Raw genomic sequence first — 20,236 nt, forward strand, 5'->3', positions numbered from 1 at the left:
ACTTTTTAAAGCACTGTGTGGTGAACAGGGTGCAAATTGGGACACCCTTTTTTGGGACACAGCCTCACTTTTTGAAGCACTATGTAATGAGCTGAATGCCACATGGGACACAGCCTCCCTATGCCCACAGCATTGTGTAATGACAATGATGCGAATTGGGACATAACCTCTCATTGTCCCTTCTTTATTTAAAGAACTGCAATGTACAGGGTGCAAATTGGGACACATCCTTTCTTTGTGCTTACTTTTGTGAAGCACGGTGTTGAACATGGTGCAAATTGGGACACAGCCTCTCTGTGTTACTCCCTTTTTTGAAGCACTATGTAGTGAATAGGATGCAAACTGGAACACTGCGTTTCTTTCTCCCTCCTATGTAAAAAACCAACTGATTAGCGCGCTGTGTAGTGATCAGGATCGCGTCTTATTGATACTCCCTATCTAGTGCACTACGCAGTGTGTTAGGTGTGGTTTGGGACGCAGCGCCTCTTTGTCCCGCCTCTCCTCAGAGTGAAAGCACTATTTCCGCTAGGCCGCCGTGCGCCCTGCGGAAGACTCAAGCTGGAAACAGCGGAGCGGCCTCGGAAAAAGTGCCGAATTCGGGTTATAAACACACCAAGTGTGGGTGGAGAAAGTGTCCACAAGTGCACAAGCAACCGCACGGTGATAAAAAACACGGGGGTTTGCGGGAAAGCACGGTCCCTATAGCGCTGTGAGCCGCTGAAGTCGGCGGTGGCCAGGCGGAGTGAGGCGGGAGGAGATGGAGCCCTCAGCGGGCAAAGGGAGAGCGCAGGGCCGCCTGCTGGTGTCCACCAGTCTGGACGCTAAAGACGAATTAGAAGAGGTACATTTGTGTAAACACTCATTAAGAACTTATTCCTGCTTTAATTCCTTTTAAATCCGTGTGTTATTGTTAATATTTAAATGTCCTCCTATTGTGTGTTGGACAATACGCATGTTTTACTAATGTATCATAATATATAAGTCTGATTTAATTATAAATATCACCTGTAATACAGTTAAAATTCATATTTAAGATACAAATGGTCACTAGATTTATTAGGCAGGTCATAAACTTCCATATAGTTTCAATTTTGTGTGTTAAAAGTGCATAAATGCATGCATTTTATTCATAACTTTTATTATATTACTGAGTTGTTTAATAATCATATATAACATGAACGACCACAAGTGTTGTTATATAGGAGGGATAGATAAATATATATTTATAGACACAGTGAAGTCAATTGTTTGGGTCATTCAGAACAAATCACTGGGACCTCATTGACCGGTCACCTCGTCCTGTCTGGACGGTCAGCCAGAAATGTGACCCGAGAACCGACTAAAAACGCGCGCAGCCGAGCCAGCATTGTGTCTGACCGCTTGGGTCTTCTTCCTGACCTCGGCGGTGTCCACTGTTCCATCACGCTATTAAACGGGTGCAATGCAATCAAATACGCCCTATGTATATGGGCACAGAGGATTCACGAGCTGTGTTCAGTCGTGACTACTAACATGGTTTAAGGAGGCCATGCCTCGAAGTTAAACTTTGTTTTGTCGTCCAGCAAGTTTGTGGCGATTGAGAGCGTTTTGGACTGACTGGCTGGTGCCGTCCCTGCTGTGAAACATGATGGTGGCAGCATCATGCAATTAAAGTACTTCTCAGTGGCAGGGACAGGGAGACTGGTAAGAATCGAGGACTGAAACGTAAAGCCAAAATAAGCCGGGCGGCACGGTGGCTCAGTGGGTAGCACCGTCGGTCCTGGGTTCGATTCCCAGGTGGAGCGGTCCGGGTCCTTTCTGTGTGGAGTTTGCATGTTCTCCCACAGTCCAAAAACGAGCAAGTGAGGTGAATTAGAGATACAAGATTGTCCATGACTGTGTTTGAGATTAAAGACCTGAACTGATGGTCCTGTCATGAATGTAAACAGTGTGTAAAACATGATGTTAAAATCCTTATAAATAAATAATCTCTCTCTCTATCTCCTCGGCTGCTCCCGTTAGGGGTCGCCGGCGGATCGCGATCCGCATTATTGATTTGGCACAGTTTTTACGCCGGATGCCCTTCCTGACACGACCCTCCCTATTTATCCGGGCTTGGGACCGGCACTACAGTGCACTGGTTTATGCATCCTGGCGGCTGGTACCTACAGGACAATTCAGTGTCTCCAATTAGCCTGGCTGCATGTTTTTGGACTGTGGGAGGAAACTTACGCAGACACGGTGAGAACATGCAAACTCCGCACAGAAAGGACCCGGACCGCCCCACCTGGGGATCGAACCCAGGACCTTCTTGCTGTGAGGCGACAGTGCTACCCACTTAGCCACCGTGCCGCCCCTAATAAATAAATAAATAATAAATAACCAAAACAAGCCTGGACCGGCTTCAGGGTCTCTGAATGTCCTTGAGCGGCCGAGCCAAGGCCCAGATTCAAACAGCATGTGATATCTGTGGAGAGACCTGACGATGGCAGAACATAGGCGTTCATACATGTGATTGTTTACATATGTACAAGGTAAACAACAGTGGGCATGATTTAATAATGTTTAATGTGTGTGTGTGTGTGTGTGTGTGTGTGTTGCCTTTGTAAAAGTACTGGACCAGTATGATGTCGTACACACAGCTCTAATTTCATGTCATGTTTTATTGCTACTGCTATTTTCTATTTTGATTTCATATGTGTGTATTAAGGTGTGTGTGTGTGTGTGTGTGTGTGTGTGTTGCAGAGGTTGGAACGATGTGTAGCGATCACCACATCCATCACTAACGGCCTGTCCGAGCGAGAAGCCAACGATGCCCTCACTGCCCACGTACGTACCTCTCACCTGTCACACGTTCGGGACTAAACCATTCAGGCACAGTTGGACGTGTCCGAGGGAGGGAGGGTCGAACGGGGAGGCGACGTTTGCTGAATTATTGTTTATTATAAGTGTAGGAAGTCTGTTTTCTGTAGTGGGGTTTGACCTGGGATGTAAAATCCCCTTTTGCACACCTGTTTATTCAAATTTAACTATTTTTCTCTGTTTGACAGAGGAGTGTGTGTTGTGTTCCAGCTAATAACTAACGTGTGTGTGTGTGTGTGTGTGTGTGTGTGTGTGTGTGTGTGTAGGTGTGTAAAGGTCCTCCGCAGCATGAGGAAGTGTGCCTCGGACTGTTCGCGCTGCTGCTCACCGAACCTCCACAAGCACAGCGGGTAAGAGATCGTACTCACAGCTAACAGTACTGAGAAGATTCAGGTTCAGCTTCTGGTGAAGGAGGTGTGGCCTCTGTACCGTTCAGTCACAGAAAAAGAGGTGTGGCCTATTTACCTTCAATAAAAGAGGTGTGGCCTCTTTACCTGTCAGTCTCAGAACAGAAAAGTAGGTGTGGCCTCTTTACCTTCAATAAAGGATCTGTGGCATCTACCTGTCAGGCCCAGAAAAGGAGGTGTGGCCTATTTACCTTCAATAACAGAGGTGTGACCTCTACCTGGCTGGCCCAGGAAAGTAGGTGTGGCTTCTGTACCTTTCAGTCTCAATAAAGGAGGTGTGGCATCTACCTGTCAGGCCCAGAAAAGGTGTGGCATCTACCTGTCAGTCTCAGAAAAGGTGTGACGTCTACCGGTCAGGCCCAGAAAAGGAGGTGTGGCCTATTTACCTTCAATAAGAGCGGTGTGGCCTCTTTACCTGTCAGTCCCAGAAATTAAGGTGTGGCCTTTGTACCTGTCAGTCTCAGAACAGAAAAGGGTGTGTGGCCTCTTTATCTTCAATAAATGATCTGTGGCCTCTATACCTGTCAGATCAGGTAAAGGAGGTGTGGCCTATATCTGTCAGTCCCCAGAAAAGGAGGCGTGGCCTTTGTACCAGTCAGTCTCAGAAAAGGAGGTGTGGCCTCTTTAACTTCAATAAAGAAGGTGTGGCCTCTGTACCTGTCAGTCCAGGTATAGGAGGTGTGGCCTATATCTGTCAGTCTCCAGAAAAGGAGGTGTGGCCTCTTTAACTTCAATAAAGAAGGTGTGGCCTCTGTACCTGTCAGTCCAGGTATAGGAGGTGTGGCCTATATCTGTCAGTCCCCAGAAAAGGAGGTGTGGCCTCTACACATCAGTCCCAGAAAAGTAGGTGTGGCCTCTGTACCTTTCAGACTCAATAAAGGTGTGGCCTCTGTACCTGTCATTCCAGGTAAAGGAGGTGTGGCCTATATGTCAGTCCCCAAAAAAGGTGTGCCCTCTCCCTGTCAGTCACAGTAAAGTGGGTGTGGCCTCTGTACCTTCCAGTCTCAATAAAGGTGTGGTTTTTACCTGTCATGCCCAGAAAAAGTAGGTGTGGCCTATTTACCTTCTTTAAAGGAGTTGTAGCTTCTACCTGTCAGTCTCAGAAAATGAGGTGTTGCCTCTTTCATCATGTGTTACACACTGTTTACATTCATGACTGGACTTCAATAACGGAGGTGTGGCCTTTGTACCTGGCGGTCCAGGTAAAGGAGGTGTGGCCTATATCTGTTTATCCCATAAAAGGACGTGTGGCCTCATTTGTCATTTGTATGTAATTTGAGAACAGAATGACTTAAAGTTAGAAATGTCGGGTTGTGAGTGAGGCGACGGTGAAACATTTATCTTGCTGAACTGTGATGTTGCTGTTTGAACCCGTTCTTTTCCCCTCACAGTGCTACAGAGACCTGACACTAGTCAACCGAGACGGCATGAATGTCATTCTGGTCAAGATCAACCAGATCCTCATGGAGAAGTTCCTCAAGATCCAGGACGTGTGTCGCACGCAGGTTTGCACTCTGACTAAAATCTCTAAAACAGCGTGTTGTCGGTTTTTATACTGAGATGTTTTTTCCCCCGGGGGTTTGTGTGCAGTTGGTGTGGTCGGTTCGAGAGTTGGTGAAAAGTGGGGTCATAGGAGCCGACGGAGTCCTCATGACGCTCATGAAGCAGATCGCAGGTTCGCCCACCTACTCTGAGCTCATTTTTTCTCAATGGTATTGTGAAACCCCAGTCGACCCTCCCTCCCACAGACACTGCTAAATCTGCATCTCCAGGCAGATGACTTTTGTACCACAATATACATTCAATATATCTGTTACTTTTATTCTTACTATATGTGCAGCGTTACGCTACTATCATGTTTTTATCCTGAAAGATTAAAAAAAAAAGGCAGCCAGCAGCGTTTATATCCGGTTATTGATATTAAATGTGCTAATCGTGTTAATCTCTTTGATGTTCAGGAGGCGACATCTCTAGTAAGAACCTCTGGCTGGCTGAAAATGTCCTGGACATTCTAGTGGATCAAAGGTACCGTAATAGTCTCATGAAATCAATTCTACACCCACAACCAGTGGTTAAAAACTGCAAGCATTTTATTTAGTTCACTATATGGCCAAATGTGCACTATATGGTTTTGTGCACAGAGACACGGTTACAGACATGGTTTTGTTGTATACGTTTGATGTGGCCTGCACAGAGTCCTGAGCATCACAGCATGTAGCCAATCAGATAAGATTTAATTCCTCAGATTAATAAACAACAACACTGAATGTAATTCTGATCAAAACGCATTTAACCAGGGACCTCAATGTGGTCTCTGATGTTAATATGATGTCGTAGACAGATTAACACATTAATATGTATGTATATTTTTATGCATTTTAGATTGTATTACTTATATTAATTATTATAACTATTATATTTAATAGTTTAAACGTTTTGGACACATGACATCATAAACACTGTACACCTTCTCTTGGGGGAAGATGCGCCAAACTGCCAGTACTGTGGATCACAATTGTCAATAAAACATATCCTGACAGAATGCCAAGCCATCGAAGATACCAGAAACATATTTCACAGAGACACTAATATGAAAGACCTCTTCAAACGCAATAACCCACAAAAAATCCTGAATTTTTTGAATTACCTAAAGATTAAAAGCCAAATATAGTAGTACATTAACTTTCACTTAGCTTAAACTTGGTTTTGAACCCACCTCTAATGACATGTACATAGCCTAATTGAGCTGGAATGGCAATAAAAACAAACAAACAAACAAACATAAACACTGTAAAATTCAGCCTGACCAGTGCAGTGTGTTCAGGTCAGTTTTTCCTCTGATGGCTTTCTTATGGCGGGTATGTCAGGGATTGATTTGATTTCTGAAACCTTTCTGTCTGATTGGCTAAACGGAACAAGCGCAGTTAAATGCGACATAAAGGCGACGTCGAATCCGGTGTGTTGTCCTGTATGTGCCAGAATACAGCATGCAGAAGCGATGCTCTGGGCGTGGTCACAAAAGTACAACTCTTGTGGATTTATTGATACGTGTGTTTATATATTGGTGTCGTTTGTGCCGGTTTACAGGGAGTGGGTGTTGAAGAGTGGGATGCTGGTGGCCATGTCTGTGTACACGTACCTGAGGCTCATCGTGGACCACGGGCAGACGAACCTCCTCCCGCTCCGGCAGAGAGAAGTGGACTTCTGCGTGGGCCTGCTGCGAGAAAGGGTACGAGAATAGAAAGAGAGAACGTGTGATTATAGGAGTTTTACTCTGTCGGTACGGACTAACCGAAGAGCTGCTGCAGCTCAGGTTGCAGATTGTTTGAATACTGCTGATGAGGTGAACGTGTGCTGGGCCATCGAACCCCTCTGCCTTTGTGTGTTATAAATGGACGCCTGGTCAGACGAATCACATTTTCCTCTTTACCGTGTCGCCTTCTCCTAGTTCATGGAGTGTTTTATCATCGGGAGAGATCTGATCAGACTGTTACAGAATGTGGCTCGGATTCCTGAGATGGATCTTCTGTGGAAAGACCTGCTGCACAACCCTCAGAGCCTCAGTCCACAGTATACAGGTACGTCCCATCATACTAGAGCTCTCTCGCTCTTTCTCTCTCTCTTTAAATTTGGATTACGTTGTTTTAACGTCCCCTGTGCACTCGATGCCCAAATGCACAAAAAATTACCCTTTTTTACCCTAAATTAGCACGTTATGAGTGCTGGTGAGTGCTGCGTGTTGCTGTAATGTTTGTATATTTGTGTGAAATGTGTTTGCAGGTCTGTTGCAGCTCCTCACCTCGCGTACATCCCGTAAATTCCTGGCCTGCCGCCTCACCCCTGATATGGAGACCAAACTACTGTTCATGACCTCAAGGGTAAGCACAGCCATAACATTAAAACCACCTCCTTGTTTCTACACTCACTGTCCATTTTACCATATAGAAGCACTTTGTAGTTCTACAATTACTGACTGTAGTCCATCTGTTTCTCTACATGCTGTTTTAACCTGCTTTCACCCTGTTCTTCAATGGTCAGGACCCCCACTGGACCCCCACAGAGCAGGTATTATTTAGGTGGTGGATCATTCTCAGCACTGCAGTGACACTGACATCGCTCGTCTATTGCTGCTGTTTGAGTCGGTCATCTTCTAGACCTTCATCGGCGGTCACAGGACGCTGCCCACGGGGCGCTGTTGGCTGGATATTTTTGGTTGGTGGACTATTCTCAGTCCAGCAGTGACAGCGAGGTGTTTAAAAACTCCAGGAGCGCTGCTGTGTCTGATCCACTCGTACCAGCACAACACACACTAACACACCACCACCAAGTCAGTGTCACTGCAGTGCTGAGAATGATCCCACACAGTGTGGTGACCAAGGGGGCTAACAAAAGTATGTAGAGAAACAGATGGACTACAGTCAGTAGTTGTAGAACTACAAGGTGCTTCTATATGGTAAGTGGAGCTGATAACATGGACAGTGAGTATAGAAACATGGAGGTGGTTTTAATGTTATGGCTGATCGTGTACATTTACTGGCTAACTGAAAAGCTTGAATGTTACTGCCACCTAGTGTCTGGATGCATGAACTGACACTGAAATGTGTAGTTTGGCCAGGATTTTAAACGTGTCTCTCTTGATGGTTGCAGGTTCGTTTCGGGCAGCAGAAGCGCTATCAGGACTGGTTCCAGAGGCAGTATCTGTCCACGGCCGAGAGTCAGTCGCTACGCTGCGATCTGATACGCTACATCTGCGGCGTGGTGCACCCCTCCAACGAGGTCCTGAGTTCGGACATCCTGCCGCGCTGGGCCATCATCGGCTGGCTGCTCACCACATGCACGGTAAAACTGCGGAAAGAACCGAAGCTGTTGTAATCGTAGAAACTTAAAATCAAGTCGTTTAAATTGAGAACTTTTGATATGAAATGTTGACACACGATTAAGACGCACCCGCCCTCCAAAAATGTTGCGGTGGCGCAGTAGTGAATAAAAGCGCTTGCTAAATGCCAGAAATGTAAATGCAAACTATGGTGGGTGCCCAGGCGGCGCAGCGGGATATTCCGCTAGCACACCAGCGCCGAGATTCTGAACTCCTCAGCGTTGCCACCGGTCGACTGGGCGACATCTAGCGGGCATAATTGGCAGTGCCTGCAGCAGACACGTTTCTGCTAGGGCGGGATGACCGGACTATGTTTGTGGGGTCTTCAAACACCCTGATTAGCAGATAGACAGGCATCTGGGCAGAATGCGTGGGTGAAAAAGGGTTCCGCTAGGGGCTGCGCTCGGGTCAGAGGAGGTGTGAGCAACAATATACCCACCTCGACTGCAACCAGGGATCCACCAGCGGCGGAAGACAAACTGACTACACTAAATTGGAGAAATAATGTAAACTATGGTGAAACGTTCCACTTTTGAAACTCAAATCTGTTGTTTTCTGCTCTTCTTTGTCCAGTCAAACGTGGCGGCATCCAATGCCAAGCTGGCACTCTTCTACGACTGGCTGTTCTTCAATCCAGAGAAGGACAGCATCATGAACATCGGTAAGTACGCCGAGACCAACCTAAAGAGCAGAATTCAATCAGTATGGCATCTGGATCTTTGTTTCTTCATCTTTTCTGTCTGTGTGTGTGTGTGTTCCAGAGCCGGCCATTCTGGTGATGCATCACTCGATGAAGCCGCATCCGGCCATCACCGCCACGCTGCTGGATTTCATGTGCCGAGTGAGTCGACGCTGAGCTGAATGAACTCTGGCTGTATGATGAGCAGATTTAGTGCATCGAGTCTCGGTCTGTAATTGATCTGTGGTCGTGTGTGTTTGTGTGTGTTCACAGATAATCCCTCATTTTTATCCCCCCCTGGAGGGTCAAGTGCGCCAGGGCGTCTTCAACTCGCTCAACTTCATTATGGAGAAGAGAGTTCTGGCGTGAGCACTTTGTTTTTTTGTTCTTCAGGTCTCCTTCGTAATTATACACACGTGCGTGTAAAATTAGGCTGCGTTCACACGGTAGTGGTGTAAATACAGGGCCAGTATCGCAGATACCGATACTAATACCGATACTTTTTAATAATTAAGGTAGATGCATCTTAAAATTACTAAATCTGAATGAATTTTCATGACCTTTAAGTGTATTATTGTAATACATAAATTTTTTTGTAGCTGCTCTTATTAGATAAATTCAGATGTTTAAAGCGGTCCGATTTCTTGTTTCTGCTGCTTGTTTACTTTCTCATAACGTTACCATCAGGTGTATCACCACCAAGCGGCTAACTCACACCACGTAGTTGTGTTTGCTGGGTGAATAAATGTGTACATTTTTGATAGTGATCGAGTATATGTGTCCTTGTTTATTTAAAATTTAAATTTATTTAAAAAATCGATGCTATTCTGTTTACGTTTTTAAGCACAAAGTCAAAAGCAAAGAGCTCTCATTCACCAAAACACAAACACACGGAATAAGAGCCTCACTACACAAGCTTTACTTTACGTACGTATAGTTTACACTATTATTTCCGTAAAATTGACCCTATTTCTGTATCTGCAAAGCAAAGTAGTCAAAAACTTGCAATCTTTCAATGCTTACCGATGTACTGATGTCTGTTAGGATTTAACAACATAACAATGTGACGGTACCACAACAAAACAGCAAAGCAGGAAGGGAGGAGCGAGAGGTGAGCGTGTAAGATGTGAGAGGAGCGAGTCTGTACAGACGTGATCTTTACTCTCTGACGAAACGGGAGAAACGGGAGTGCTGAAGGTAGCGGAGAAGAAGTAAAACAAAAGTATCGATCTGATACCAATACCAACGTTGGTATCGATAATATCGATATTTGAATCGTTCCGCCCACCACTATCACACGGTCGTTCTCGGTTTCTGTCGGGAAACGCATTGATGTGCGTGTTTTGTGTTTTTGTGGGTTTATTGACCCCAGTTAACACAAGAAATGACACATATGTGTTAGACATGGTGTTAAAACCCAAATAAATAAATAAAATAAATAATTATACCTCAGCTTACTGGAAAACTTGCATTTTTTGTAGCAGTAGTGTCCATGTGAGCACTGCAGTACTCTCATACTGTCTGATGATGCACTATGTGGACAAAAGTATCGCGACACCCCTTCTAATGATTGATTTCATGTCTGTTAGCCTCAACAGTTGCTAACAGGTCAACTTTGCATCAACAGTTTAGGGAAGGCCCCATGACTGTGTCCCTGCGCACAAAGCACACTCCAGTGAAATTAACTGGAATATCACTTGCCGAGCCATACAAATGCTGGCATGTTATGACTGAATGGGCACAAATACCCACAGACGTACTTCAAAGTCTTGTGAGAAGCCTTCTCCAGATGTTATAGATGTCACTCCATTTTAATACCATGTGTTTTTGAAACGGGACGTCCGGCAAGCTCACGATCAGGTGTCCGAATACTTTTGCATATATAGTGTATCATAGAGTGCTTTAGAACACATTTAATGATTATGTTGAAATATTTATGATGTACCCGATTTCTCTTTGTGCTTCTCAGTCACTTGGCGCCGTTGTTCGACAACCCCAAACTGGACCGGGAGTTGCGCTCCATGCTGAGAGAACGTTTCCCCGAGTTCTGCAACTCGCCCTCTCCGCCCACAGAAGGTCCGAATTCCTGCAGTCTCAGTCGAACACACGCTGCCGAAGTCTCGCATGCCGTATTTCTAAGAATAAACGTTCCTCCTTTTCCTCCCCCGCAGTGAAAATGGAGGAGTCCGTGGCCCTGGAGATGGACAATCACGTCCTGGATAAGGAGGACGGCTGCTACGACCACGCGGACGCTACATTTAGCGACGACGAGGAGGAGCTGAACAATAAGGGTGAGCTTAGGAAGATGTGTTTACGTACGCGCGTAGGGGACGTGTCTGCCTTTGGGATGTCGATCATTAATCTGGCTGCAAAATCTGATCTGGCTTTGTGACATGGCCTCTTAATTCCTCTGTCTCTGCGCCCAAATAAATAGGGCTAGTCTGAGCCACTGGATCAAGAGCCACTTATGAGCAGCTCTGTAACAAACAGTTGTCCCTGAGTACTAAGTACATGGAACAGTGTTCTCTTTTTCATGGTCGTCATATGCTCAAAAGTAAATGGTCTGGATGGTCAGACGTAACCCAAGAACCACCAAAAACACGTCTGCCGTGAATTAGAAGCTCCTGGAACTTGCCAATTTCTCTTGTGCACAGAAATGATCCAGAACTTAAAGATCTTCAGACTTGTAGAGGCAGGCTCAGTTCTCACATCGTGCTTCTTCCCTCCCAAGGTAAGAAACGCGAGTTCAGGTTCCAGCACATCAAGGAGACGTACGTAGACGAGCCGACCGACATCACGCCCTACGTGGACCAGCTGGACGAGACGCTGAAGGAGAAGGTGTTGCAGTTACAGAAGGGCAGGTGAGGCGGCTCCGGACCTTCACATGTCGTCGTGAGAAAACGGCCTCGATGATCTGACGGTGAAGAACTGATCTCAGCTGGGTGGTTTTGTTTTGTTTTTCAGTGATACGGAGACGCATTGTGAGATCATGCAGGAAATAGTGGACCTGATTCTGGAGGTGGGTTCACTTCGACCGACCGGCTCTGTTTTTTTTTTGGTTTTTTTTATGTCCAGCAGATGATGGTTGATTTGAATTAAGAACAGGAGCATGAATGTAAACGCATCGTCTTGCATCTAACTGTCAGTACAGTTCCTGGGCAAGCTGTAGCCTAGTGGTTAAGGTACAAGACTAGTAATCTGAAGGTTGCTGGTTCAAGCCCCACCACTGCTAGGTTGCTGCTGTTGGGCCCTTGAGCAAGGCCCTTAACCCTCAGTTGCTCAGACTGTATACTGTAATGTAAGTCGCTTTGGATGAAGGCGTCTGCTAATGCCGTAAAATGTGAATGTTTTTAATGTGCTGCTGTACGTTACTAGTTGTACACGGTGGCTCGTTGGGTAGCACTGTCACCTCACAGCAAGAAGCTCCTGGGTTTGATTCCCAGGTGGAACGGTCTGGGTCCTTCCTGTGTGGAGTTTGCATGTTCTCCCCGTGTCTGACTCCGGTTCCCTCACACAGTCCAAAGACGTGCAGAAAACTGATTGTTTGACGTTAAAAACTTGAACTGATGAATCTTGTGTAAGCAGTAACTACCTGTCCTGTCATACATGTTATTAAAGTGAGTAAAACGTGACATAAAAATCCTAATAAATAAATAAACACTAGTTGTATAAGGGTGGGAGAAAAATTGGTTTAAAAAAAAGGGGCATTAAAAAAAGGAAACTATATTTTTTTACAATATAATCTGTGTCGCGAGCCAAAAAAATGGGTTGCAGAAAAAATAGTAGTAATGAAACGAATTTTAACAGGCACATAAACTTGTGCACGAACGCCCCCTTGTGGAGGCTTTATGTTACATCTTGTAAACCACAGTGGGACCAGATTATAGAGCATAACAGGGAGTAAAATGCTTTGTTTGTGTTGCCTGGGTCGCCTAAAAATAATGGACAGGATGTGGGTCGCTTAGAACAAAGCTTGAATGAGGATTTGTCGACATTTGCATCCGTGAGGTGGGACGTGATGTTTCGGACTGCTAATGCGTTTCTGATTCTCTGTCATTTAGGAGGACTTCGAGTCGGAGCAGATGTCCACTCTGGCCTCCTGCCTGGCCGAACTGTTCAAAAGCCATTTCAGAGGAGACGTTCTGCCTGAGGAAATCACTGAAGAGTACGTGTGTGTGTGTGTGTGTGTGTGTGTGTATGTGTGTGTGGTTATCTGTGGTTAGCACTGCTCAGGTTTAGAGAATAAAAACGAGCCGTGTCGGGAGGTGTGTGCTATCCTGCGGCCGCTTGCCAGATAGGGTGTGGTGTAAGCCACAGGGGGCGCCAGAATACAAGATAATTGGATATGTCATAATAATTGACCATTAGAACACACACTGATGAAGCCAAACATTATGACCACCACTAAAATGAGAGGATGAGGAATCTATTAGATGGTGGTGATGTCCTGGCAGGGGTCCGTGTCTCGTTAATTGGATGGTTCTAATGTTTTGGCTCATCTTTATACGTTTATGTTTGTTTGCAGGTCGTTGGAGGAGTCCGTGTGTAAGCCAGTGTGCCTGATCTTCAGGAACCTGTGTCAGATGCAGGAGGACAACAGTGGCTTCTCAGTGCTGCTGGACATGCTGGCCGAGCTCTACCAGAAACAGCCCAAAATCGGCTACCACCTTCTCTACTACCTCAAGGCCAGGTGAGCCTGTCCCGTCCTTTCTCTATTTAGTCATTTCCAATTCCCGTATGCACTCCTTGTTTCTACACTCACTGTCTGTTTTATCAGCTCCACTTACCATATAGAAGCACTTTGTAGTTCTACAATTACTGACTGTAGTCCATCTGTTTCTCTACATACTTTTTTAACCTGCTTTCATGCTGTTCTTCAATGGTCAGGACCCCCACAGGACCACCACAGAGCAGGTATTATTCAGGTGGTGGATCATTCTCAGCACTGCAGTGACACTGACATGGTGGTGGTGTGTTAGTGTGTGTTGTGCTGGTATGAGTGGAGTTTTTAAACACCTTGTCCACTCACTGTCCACTCCTATTAGACACTCCTACCTAGCCGGTCCACCTTGTAGATGTAAAGTCAGAGACGGTCGCTCATCTATTGCTGCTGTTTGAGTCGGTCATCTTCTAGACCTTCATCAGTGGTCACAGGACGCTGCCCACGGGGCACTGTCGGCTGGGTATTTTTGGTTGGTGGACAATTCTCAGTCCAGCAGTGACAGTGAGGTGTTTAAAAACTCCAGCAGCGCTGCTGTGTCTGATCCACCCATACCAGCACAACACACACTAACACACCACCGCCATGTCAGTGTCACTGCAGTGCTGAGAATGATCCACCACCTAAATAATACCTGCTCTGTGGGGGTCCTGACCAGTGAAGAACAGCATGAAAGGGGGGTAACAAAGCATGCAGAGAAACAGATGGACTACAGTCAGTAATTGTATTATTTCGTTCTGTCCTGGCAGCAAAGCGGCGGCGGGTAAAATGAGTCTGTACGAGTCGTTCGCTCAGGCGACGGCGCTGGGCGACCTGCACACCTGCCTCATGATGGACATGAAGGCCTGCCAGGAGGACGACGTGAGGCTGCTGTGCTACCTCACACCGTCCATCTACACCGAGGTACACGGCTCCATCAGCTCGGGTTCGGGCGTATCGCTCACGAGCTCATCTTTGTGCCTCTGGATTAATTCTGAGCTCTGTGTTTTAAATTCATTCCTGTCCTTCAGTTCCCAGATGAGACGCTGCGCAGTGGGGAACTTCTGAATATGATAGTGGCGGTCATCGACTCCACACAGGTATGTATATAGTGTGTATATGTGTCTCACTCGCTAGCCCACCACTGCTGAGACGTCCAGCTCTGCTATCGGTCGACTGAGCGCCTACACAGACGTTATTGGCTGTGTCTGAGGGAGGGCTTTAAATTGCGTCGTGTTTGTTCAATCTGTGTCGCTTTTCCAGCTGCAAGAACTGATGTGTCATGTGATGATGGGTAACCTGGTCATGTTCCGCAAAGACTCCGTGCTCAACATTCTCAGTAAGTGCAAACGTGTGTGTGATCTTAGTATGACCCTGTCCCAGACATTCGCGCTGACCTTTACGCGTCTCGTGTTCCAGTTCAGTCCCTGGACTGGGAGACGTTCGAGCAGTATTGCACGTGGCAGCTCTTCTTGGCACACAGTATCCCACTGGAGACCATCATACCCATCCTACAGCACCTCAAATACAAAGGTGAGCTTTGACTGAATGTTTAATGTTGTGATTTTATTATTTACTGTGATTGATTACATGTCGTGTGATCTTCCTCTCTCGCTCTAGAACACCCGGAAGCTTTATCCTGCCTGCTTCTGCAGCTACGTAGGGAGAGGTGAGTGTTTATTCCCGCTAGAATAAAAAGTAATTGTGAAAATCGCATACGGTGGTGGTGTGTACGCTGTATGGCCAAAAATATGTGGACTCCCATCTTTCCATTTTTATTATTGAGTTGAGGGATTTTATCAGCTCCACTTACCATATAGAAGCACTTTTTAGTTCTACAATTACTGACTGTAGTCCATCTGTTTCTCTGCATGCTTTGTTACCCCTCTTTCACCCTGTTCTTCAATGGTCAGGACCCCCACAGAGCAGGTATTATTTAGGTGGTGGATGATTCTCAGCACTGCAGTGTGTTGTGCTGGTATGAGTGGATCAGATACCGTGTCCACTCACTGTCCACTCTATTAGACACTCCTACCTAGCTGATCCACCTTGTAGATGTAAAGTCAGAGACGATCGCTCATCTATTGCTGCTGTTTGAGTCGGTCATCTTCTAGACCTTCATCAGCGGTCACAGGACGCTGCCCATGGGTTGCTGTTGGCTGGATATTTTTGTTTGGTGGACTATTCTCAGTCCAGCAGTGACAGTGAGGTGTTTAAAAACTCCATCAGCGCTGCTGTGTCTGATCCACTCATACCAGCACAACACACACTAACACACCACCACCATGTCAGTGTCACTGCAGTGCTGAGAATGATCCACCACCTAAATAATACCTGCTCTGTGGGGGTCCTGTGGGGGTCCTGACCATTGAAGAACAGCAGAGAAACAGAGAAACTATAATTCGACGGTAAATAACTAAGCCGCAACAACCCAAAGCCACTGAATTAAAACAGTTCCTGATAACCCAGTGTGTGTGTGTGTGTGTGTGTGTGTGTGTGTGTGTGTGTGTGTGTGTGTGTGTGTGTGTGTGTGTGTGTGTGTGTGTGTAGTCCCACTGAGGAGATGGTGAAGATGGTGCTGAGCCGGCCCTGTCACACCGAGGATCAGTTCACCACCAGCATCCTGCGTCACTGGGCTGCCAAACACGATGACCAGCTCGCCGAGCACATCAAAGCCCTGCTCATCAAGAATAACAACATGCCTCGTAAACGCCAGAGGTGAGAACAGCGCCACGCTTCAAAAGAGCTTCAATTCATTTACATTTTTAGCATTCAGGCATGACCGTATACAGTCTGAGCCATTGAGGGTTAAGTGCCTTGCTCAGGGGCCCAACCGTGGCAACCTGGCAGTGGTTGGCCTAGAACCAGCAACCTTTCGATTACTAGTCCAATAACCTAACTGCTAGGCTACAGCTGCCCCACATAGGGTCAATATGCTGCAACATTTAGGAGAGCTTTTAAAAGGGCGTTTATATCACGAGGATGGGATTCGAACCCACACGTGCAGTGCACAATGGATTAAATTTGGAGAAACCCTTTGTTACGCACTCTGGTGGCACAGCGGTATATATTTTGCCCGCCCACCATCTCTGAGAAACAGGATTAGGTCTAGAGTTACCACCGGCCTGGTATGCACCCTACACATTCAACTGGCCTTGTCTGAGGGAGGTGAAGCTGGATGGGGTCCCGTCATTTGTTTACACAAGCAATTCCAACACGAACAGAAGAAGAATACTCAAGTATAGCGTGTTCACCCACGCTTGTTACGGCTTGTGAGCGGTGAAAAGAAGAGCCTGATGGCTAGTCTGTCATTCTCCTAGACCAGCAGGATTAACAGTGCAGTTAGGGGGAATTGGAAATGTCTAAATGATTCCCTTTTTTAAATCGTCAGTATGCACCGGTAATTTAACAGGCGGTATTTGTATTTACGTGTCGTTTTCTTCCCGCTGCAGTTTGAGGAGCTCCAGCAGCAAGTTGGCTCAGCTGACCCTGGAACAAATGCTGGAACATCTGGACTGTCTGAGACTGAGCCTCAGTAACACCAAGAACAACTGTGAGTGCTTTCTTCTCCAGCGTCGTCCGTGTCTCGGTGCGAATAGCGCAGATGTTTAACGTGAGTGTGTTCTTGTTTTGAAGTCTTCACCCAGACGCCCATCCTGCAGGCCCTGCAGCACGTCCAGGCTAGCTGCGACGAAGCCCATAAAATGAGGCAAGCAGCGTCTCGGTGATGTTTATTCAGTTGAAACGTTTCGTTTTATTTATTATTGATTATGGACGTATGTAAATATTTAAATGTATTTAAACTCCGTTGGCAGGTTCAGCGATCTCTTCTCCTTGGCGGAGGATTATGAGGACTCCACCAAGCCTCCCAAGTCGCGGCGTAAAGCTCCGGCGACCTCGCCGCGCTCGCGGAAGGGTGCGGCTCCGCCAGCCAACAACGAGGAAGACAGCGGCTCCACCAGTGCCTCGGTGGGTACCTCTGAAATGTCGACGTTGTTCATTAAATGTCTTTATTTTAATGATGAAGCTCTTGGTCTGCTTAGTTTCAGACATGACTGATTCCATATCGACCTTTATAATGATTGATTGGGTTCATGGTCTCACTCTCACCCATTAATGACGTGTATAAAATTATTTCTATTAAATAAAATGCATGCTTTTAAGTTTATGGAAACAGTTTGACTAAGTTAAGTTGATTGTAGGAGCTCCAGTGGCCTGCACAGCCCTGATCCCAACCCCAATAAACAGCACCCCAATATCCCGCTGCGCCACCTGGGCGCATACAAATGCTCTTTTAACCAAACGGCCACTAATTCCTACAGTCACCAGACGCTGAAGTCTTGTGGAAAGCTTTTCCAGAGGAGCAGAGGCTGTTATGGTCACAAAGGGAGAGGGAACTTTAAACATTATCGTTTATGATTTTGGAACGGGATGTCCGAAAAGCTTCATACTCAAGGGTCCACGTGCTTCTGGCCATGTCGTGTAGCTCTGAGTGTGCCGCAGGGACACGAAATGAGGCTTTACGTTACATCTCGTAAACCTCAGTGGGACCAAATTGCCACCATTTTTATTGATTAATTAGTGTTTTGACTTGGTCGTGGACAAAAATGTGGGTCCTGGTGTAGCTGCTCGATTTATTCATGTCGTTTTTTGGAATTATGATTCCGCTGATTGACTGTTTGCCTGTTTGGAGCTAAAGTACGCTGATTATAAATCGTGCACCTTGGACGTTGTCTACGATAAATGAGCTCAGACTTCCACTCTTACTAGCGAAATGTTCACCAGCCGACGCGGTTTAGTTTGGTTTGTTTTGATTTGTTTAGCAGCCTCTGGTGCCTCTACTAAATTCTTATTAATATTTCCAAATAAAACGTTCCAGATGAATCGGGACCTAAAGAGTCAGCTTCCTGGACCACGATGGGCCCTAATTCTACTTTAAAAATGTCCCAGGTTAAATTCTATAGATATTTTAGTCTAGTCCAAGTCTTTGCTGTCTTCCTGGACAGACTGAAACGTACCAGTTGCTCATTTGTTGTTTGTTTGGGTTTCTCCGCTGCAGGAGGAAGAGGACTCCAAACCCAAAGCACCCAAAAGGAAACGGAAAGGCTCGTCCGCAGTGGGCTCGGACAGTGACTGAAAGGACACCTTCATCTCCGCATCCCCCGCCTCCACCAGCTGTGTGGCCACGCCCGTGCCAGTGTGGCGTCACTGGCGTCAGTCAGTCATCCGCTCAGAACACTCATCAACGAGAAGCACTGTCTCTCCGGGACTCGTCGGCTAGACCCGGCACGCGCGCCCTTCACTCCCTCGGCTCGGACGCGATTGGCTGATCGGGCTGCTGGGTGTGGCTCTGACTGGCACGGACTGACGGCCTCAGATGAAAACATGCAGGAGTGGCACCGTACTGTCGCTGTACCCTAATGAACTTCTGCTCTCGGAGGACAGATTTTATTGAACGACGATAAGCAAAGATTTAATTCGTCCCGCGTAAATCCCTACTCGTCCCGATCGGACCGCGCGGCCCGTCGGATGTGGAACCGGGGGGGGTTTTACTCCTCCTGGATGAATTTTTACCATGTTTGCACTGCACGGGTGCAGAAATTTGACTGTATAAATGGAAGACTTCTGACGCGTTGACAGACTTTTTAAGAAAAATGCTTTCTACTGACCTATTTTCATAAAAAGATCATAACTATGTAAAAGGATTATGATATTAATAAAAAGCCAGGGGAAATTTGTTTGGTCCGTGGTCATGGTTCGAGGATCTGAGGGGATTCTATAGCTGGTGTTGATGTGCACAGTTCAACTGATGTTTGTTTCTTTTATGTGTGAATTAAGATGATTTAAAATCCACACACACTTCAGATACAAACCCACATCACTTCTGTTTTATCAGCTCCACTTACCATATAGAAGCACTTTGTAGTTCTACAATTACTGACTGTAGTCCATTTGTTTCTCCGCATGCTTTGTTACCCCCCTCAATGGTCAGGACCCCCACAGGACCACCACAGAGCAGGTATTATTTAGGTGGTGGATGATTCTCAGCACTGCAGTGACACTGACATGGTGGTGTTGTGTTAGTGTGTGTTGTGCTGGTATGAGTGGATCAGACACAGCAGCGCTGCTGGAAGTTTTAAATACCGTGTCCACTCTATTAGACTCTCCTACCTAGTCGGTCCACCTTGTAGATGTAAAGTCAGAGACGATCGCTCATCTATTGCTGCTGTTCGAGTCGGTCATCTTCTAGACCAGGGGTATTCAACTAAAATTTGAAGAGGTCCAGTTAGAGAAAATTTCTTGAAACAAAGGTCCGGAATGTTTAACTATATATACAGTATATATATATATATATATAGCATTTAGCGGACACTTTTATCCAAAGCGACTTGCACAATGAGCAACTGGGGGTTAAGGGCCTTACTCAGGGACCCAAAAGTGGCAACTTGGTGGTGGTGGGGCTTGAACCGGCAACCTTCTGTTTATTAGTCCAGTACCTTAACCACTGAGCTATCATTGCATAATATATAATATATATATTGATATACAAGTAGTCTAGTAGTTGTATCAACATCTGCATGTAATCAATAACTGACTGTCAAATCAAATGTCTGTTTATTAGGATTATAACGTCATGTTTTACACTTTGGTTACATCATGACAGGAACGGTAGTTATTCATTACACAAGACTCATCAGTTCACAAGTTTATATCCAACACAGTCATGGACAATT

At 46.1% G+C, this 20,236-nt stretch overlaps 1 protein-coding gene across 2 annotated transcripts; it reads left to right on the top strand.

Moving 5' to 3' along the window:
- The first annotated feature begins 558 nt into the window (after positions 1-558).
- ints3 (integrator complex subunit 3) lies at positions 559-19,228 on the top strand. Of its 2 annotated transcripts, none has more exons than XM_063009682.1 (29): positions 559-841; positions 2,725-2,808; positions 3,108-3,191; positions 4,640-4,753; positions 4,839-4,923; positions 5,207-5,273; positions 6,336-6,477; positions 6,697-6,826; positions 7,029-7,126; positions 7,896-8,087; positions 8,698-8,785; positions 8,886-8,965; positions 9,077-9,168; positions 10,773-10,879; positions 10,975-11,094; positions 11,535-11,664; positions 11,768-11,822; positions 12,865-12,968; positions 13,329-13,493; positions 14,273-14,426; positions 14,534-14,602; positions 14,766-14,841; positions 14,922-15,035; positions 15,123-15,171; positions 16,053-16,220; positions 16,955-17,055; positions 17,139-17,226; positions 17,318-17,471; positions 18,562-19,228. In XM_063009682.1, exons 1-29 carry the CDS (start codon positions 758-760, stop codon positions 18,637-18,639), a joined length of 3,072 nt encoding a protein of 1,023 aa, XP_062865752.1. In that variant the 5' UTR covers positions 559-757; the 3' UTR covers positions 18,640-19,228. The 2 variants fall into 2 exon arrangements, with proteins under 2 accessions (XP_062865752.1, XP_062865761.1); XM_063009691.1 differs by having other exon boundaries at positions 17,139-17,211.
- The last annotated feature ends 1,008 nt before the right edge of the window (positions 19,229-20,236 follow it).

This window comes from Trichomycterus rosablanca, chromosome 2 (assembly GCF_030014385.1).
Source record: "Trichomycterus rosablanca isolate fTriRos1 chromosome 2, fTriRos1.hap1, whole genome shotgun sequence".
Taxonomy (NCBI): Eukaryota; Metazoa; Chordata; class Actinopteri; order Siluriformes; family Trichomycteridae; genus Trichomycterus; species Trichomycterus rosablanca.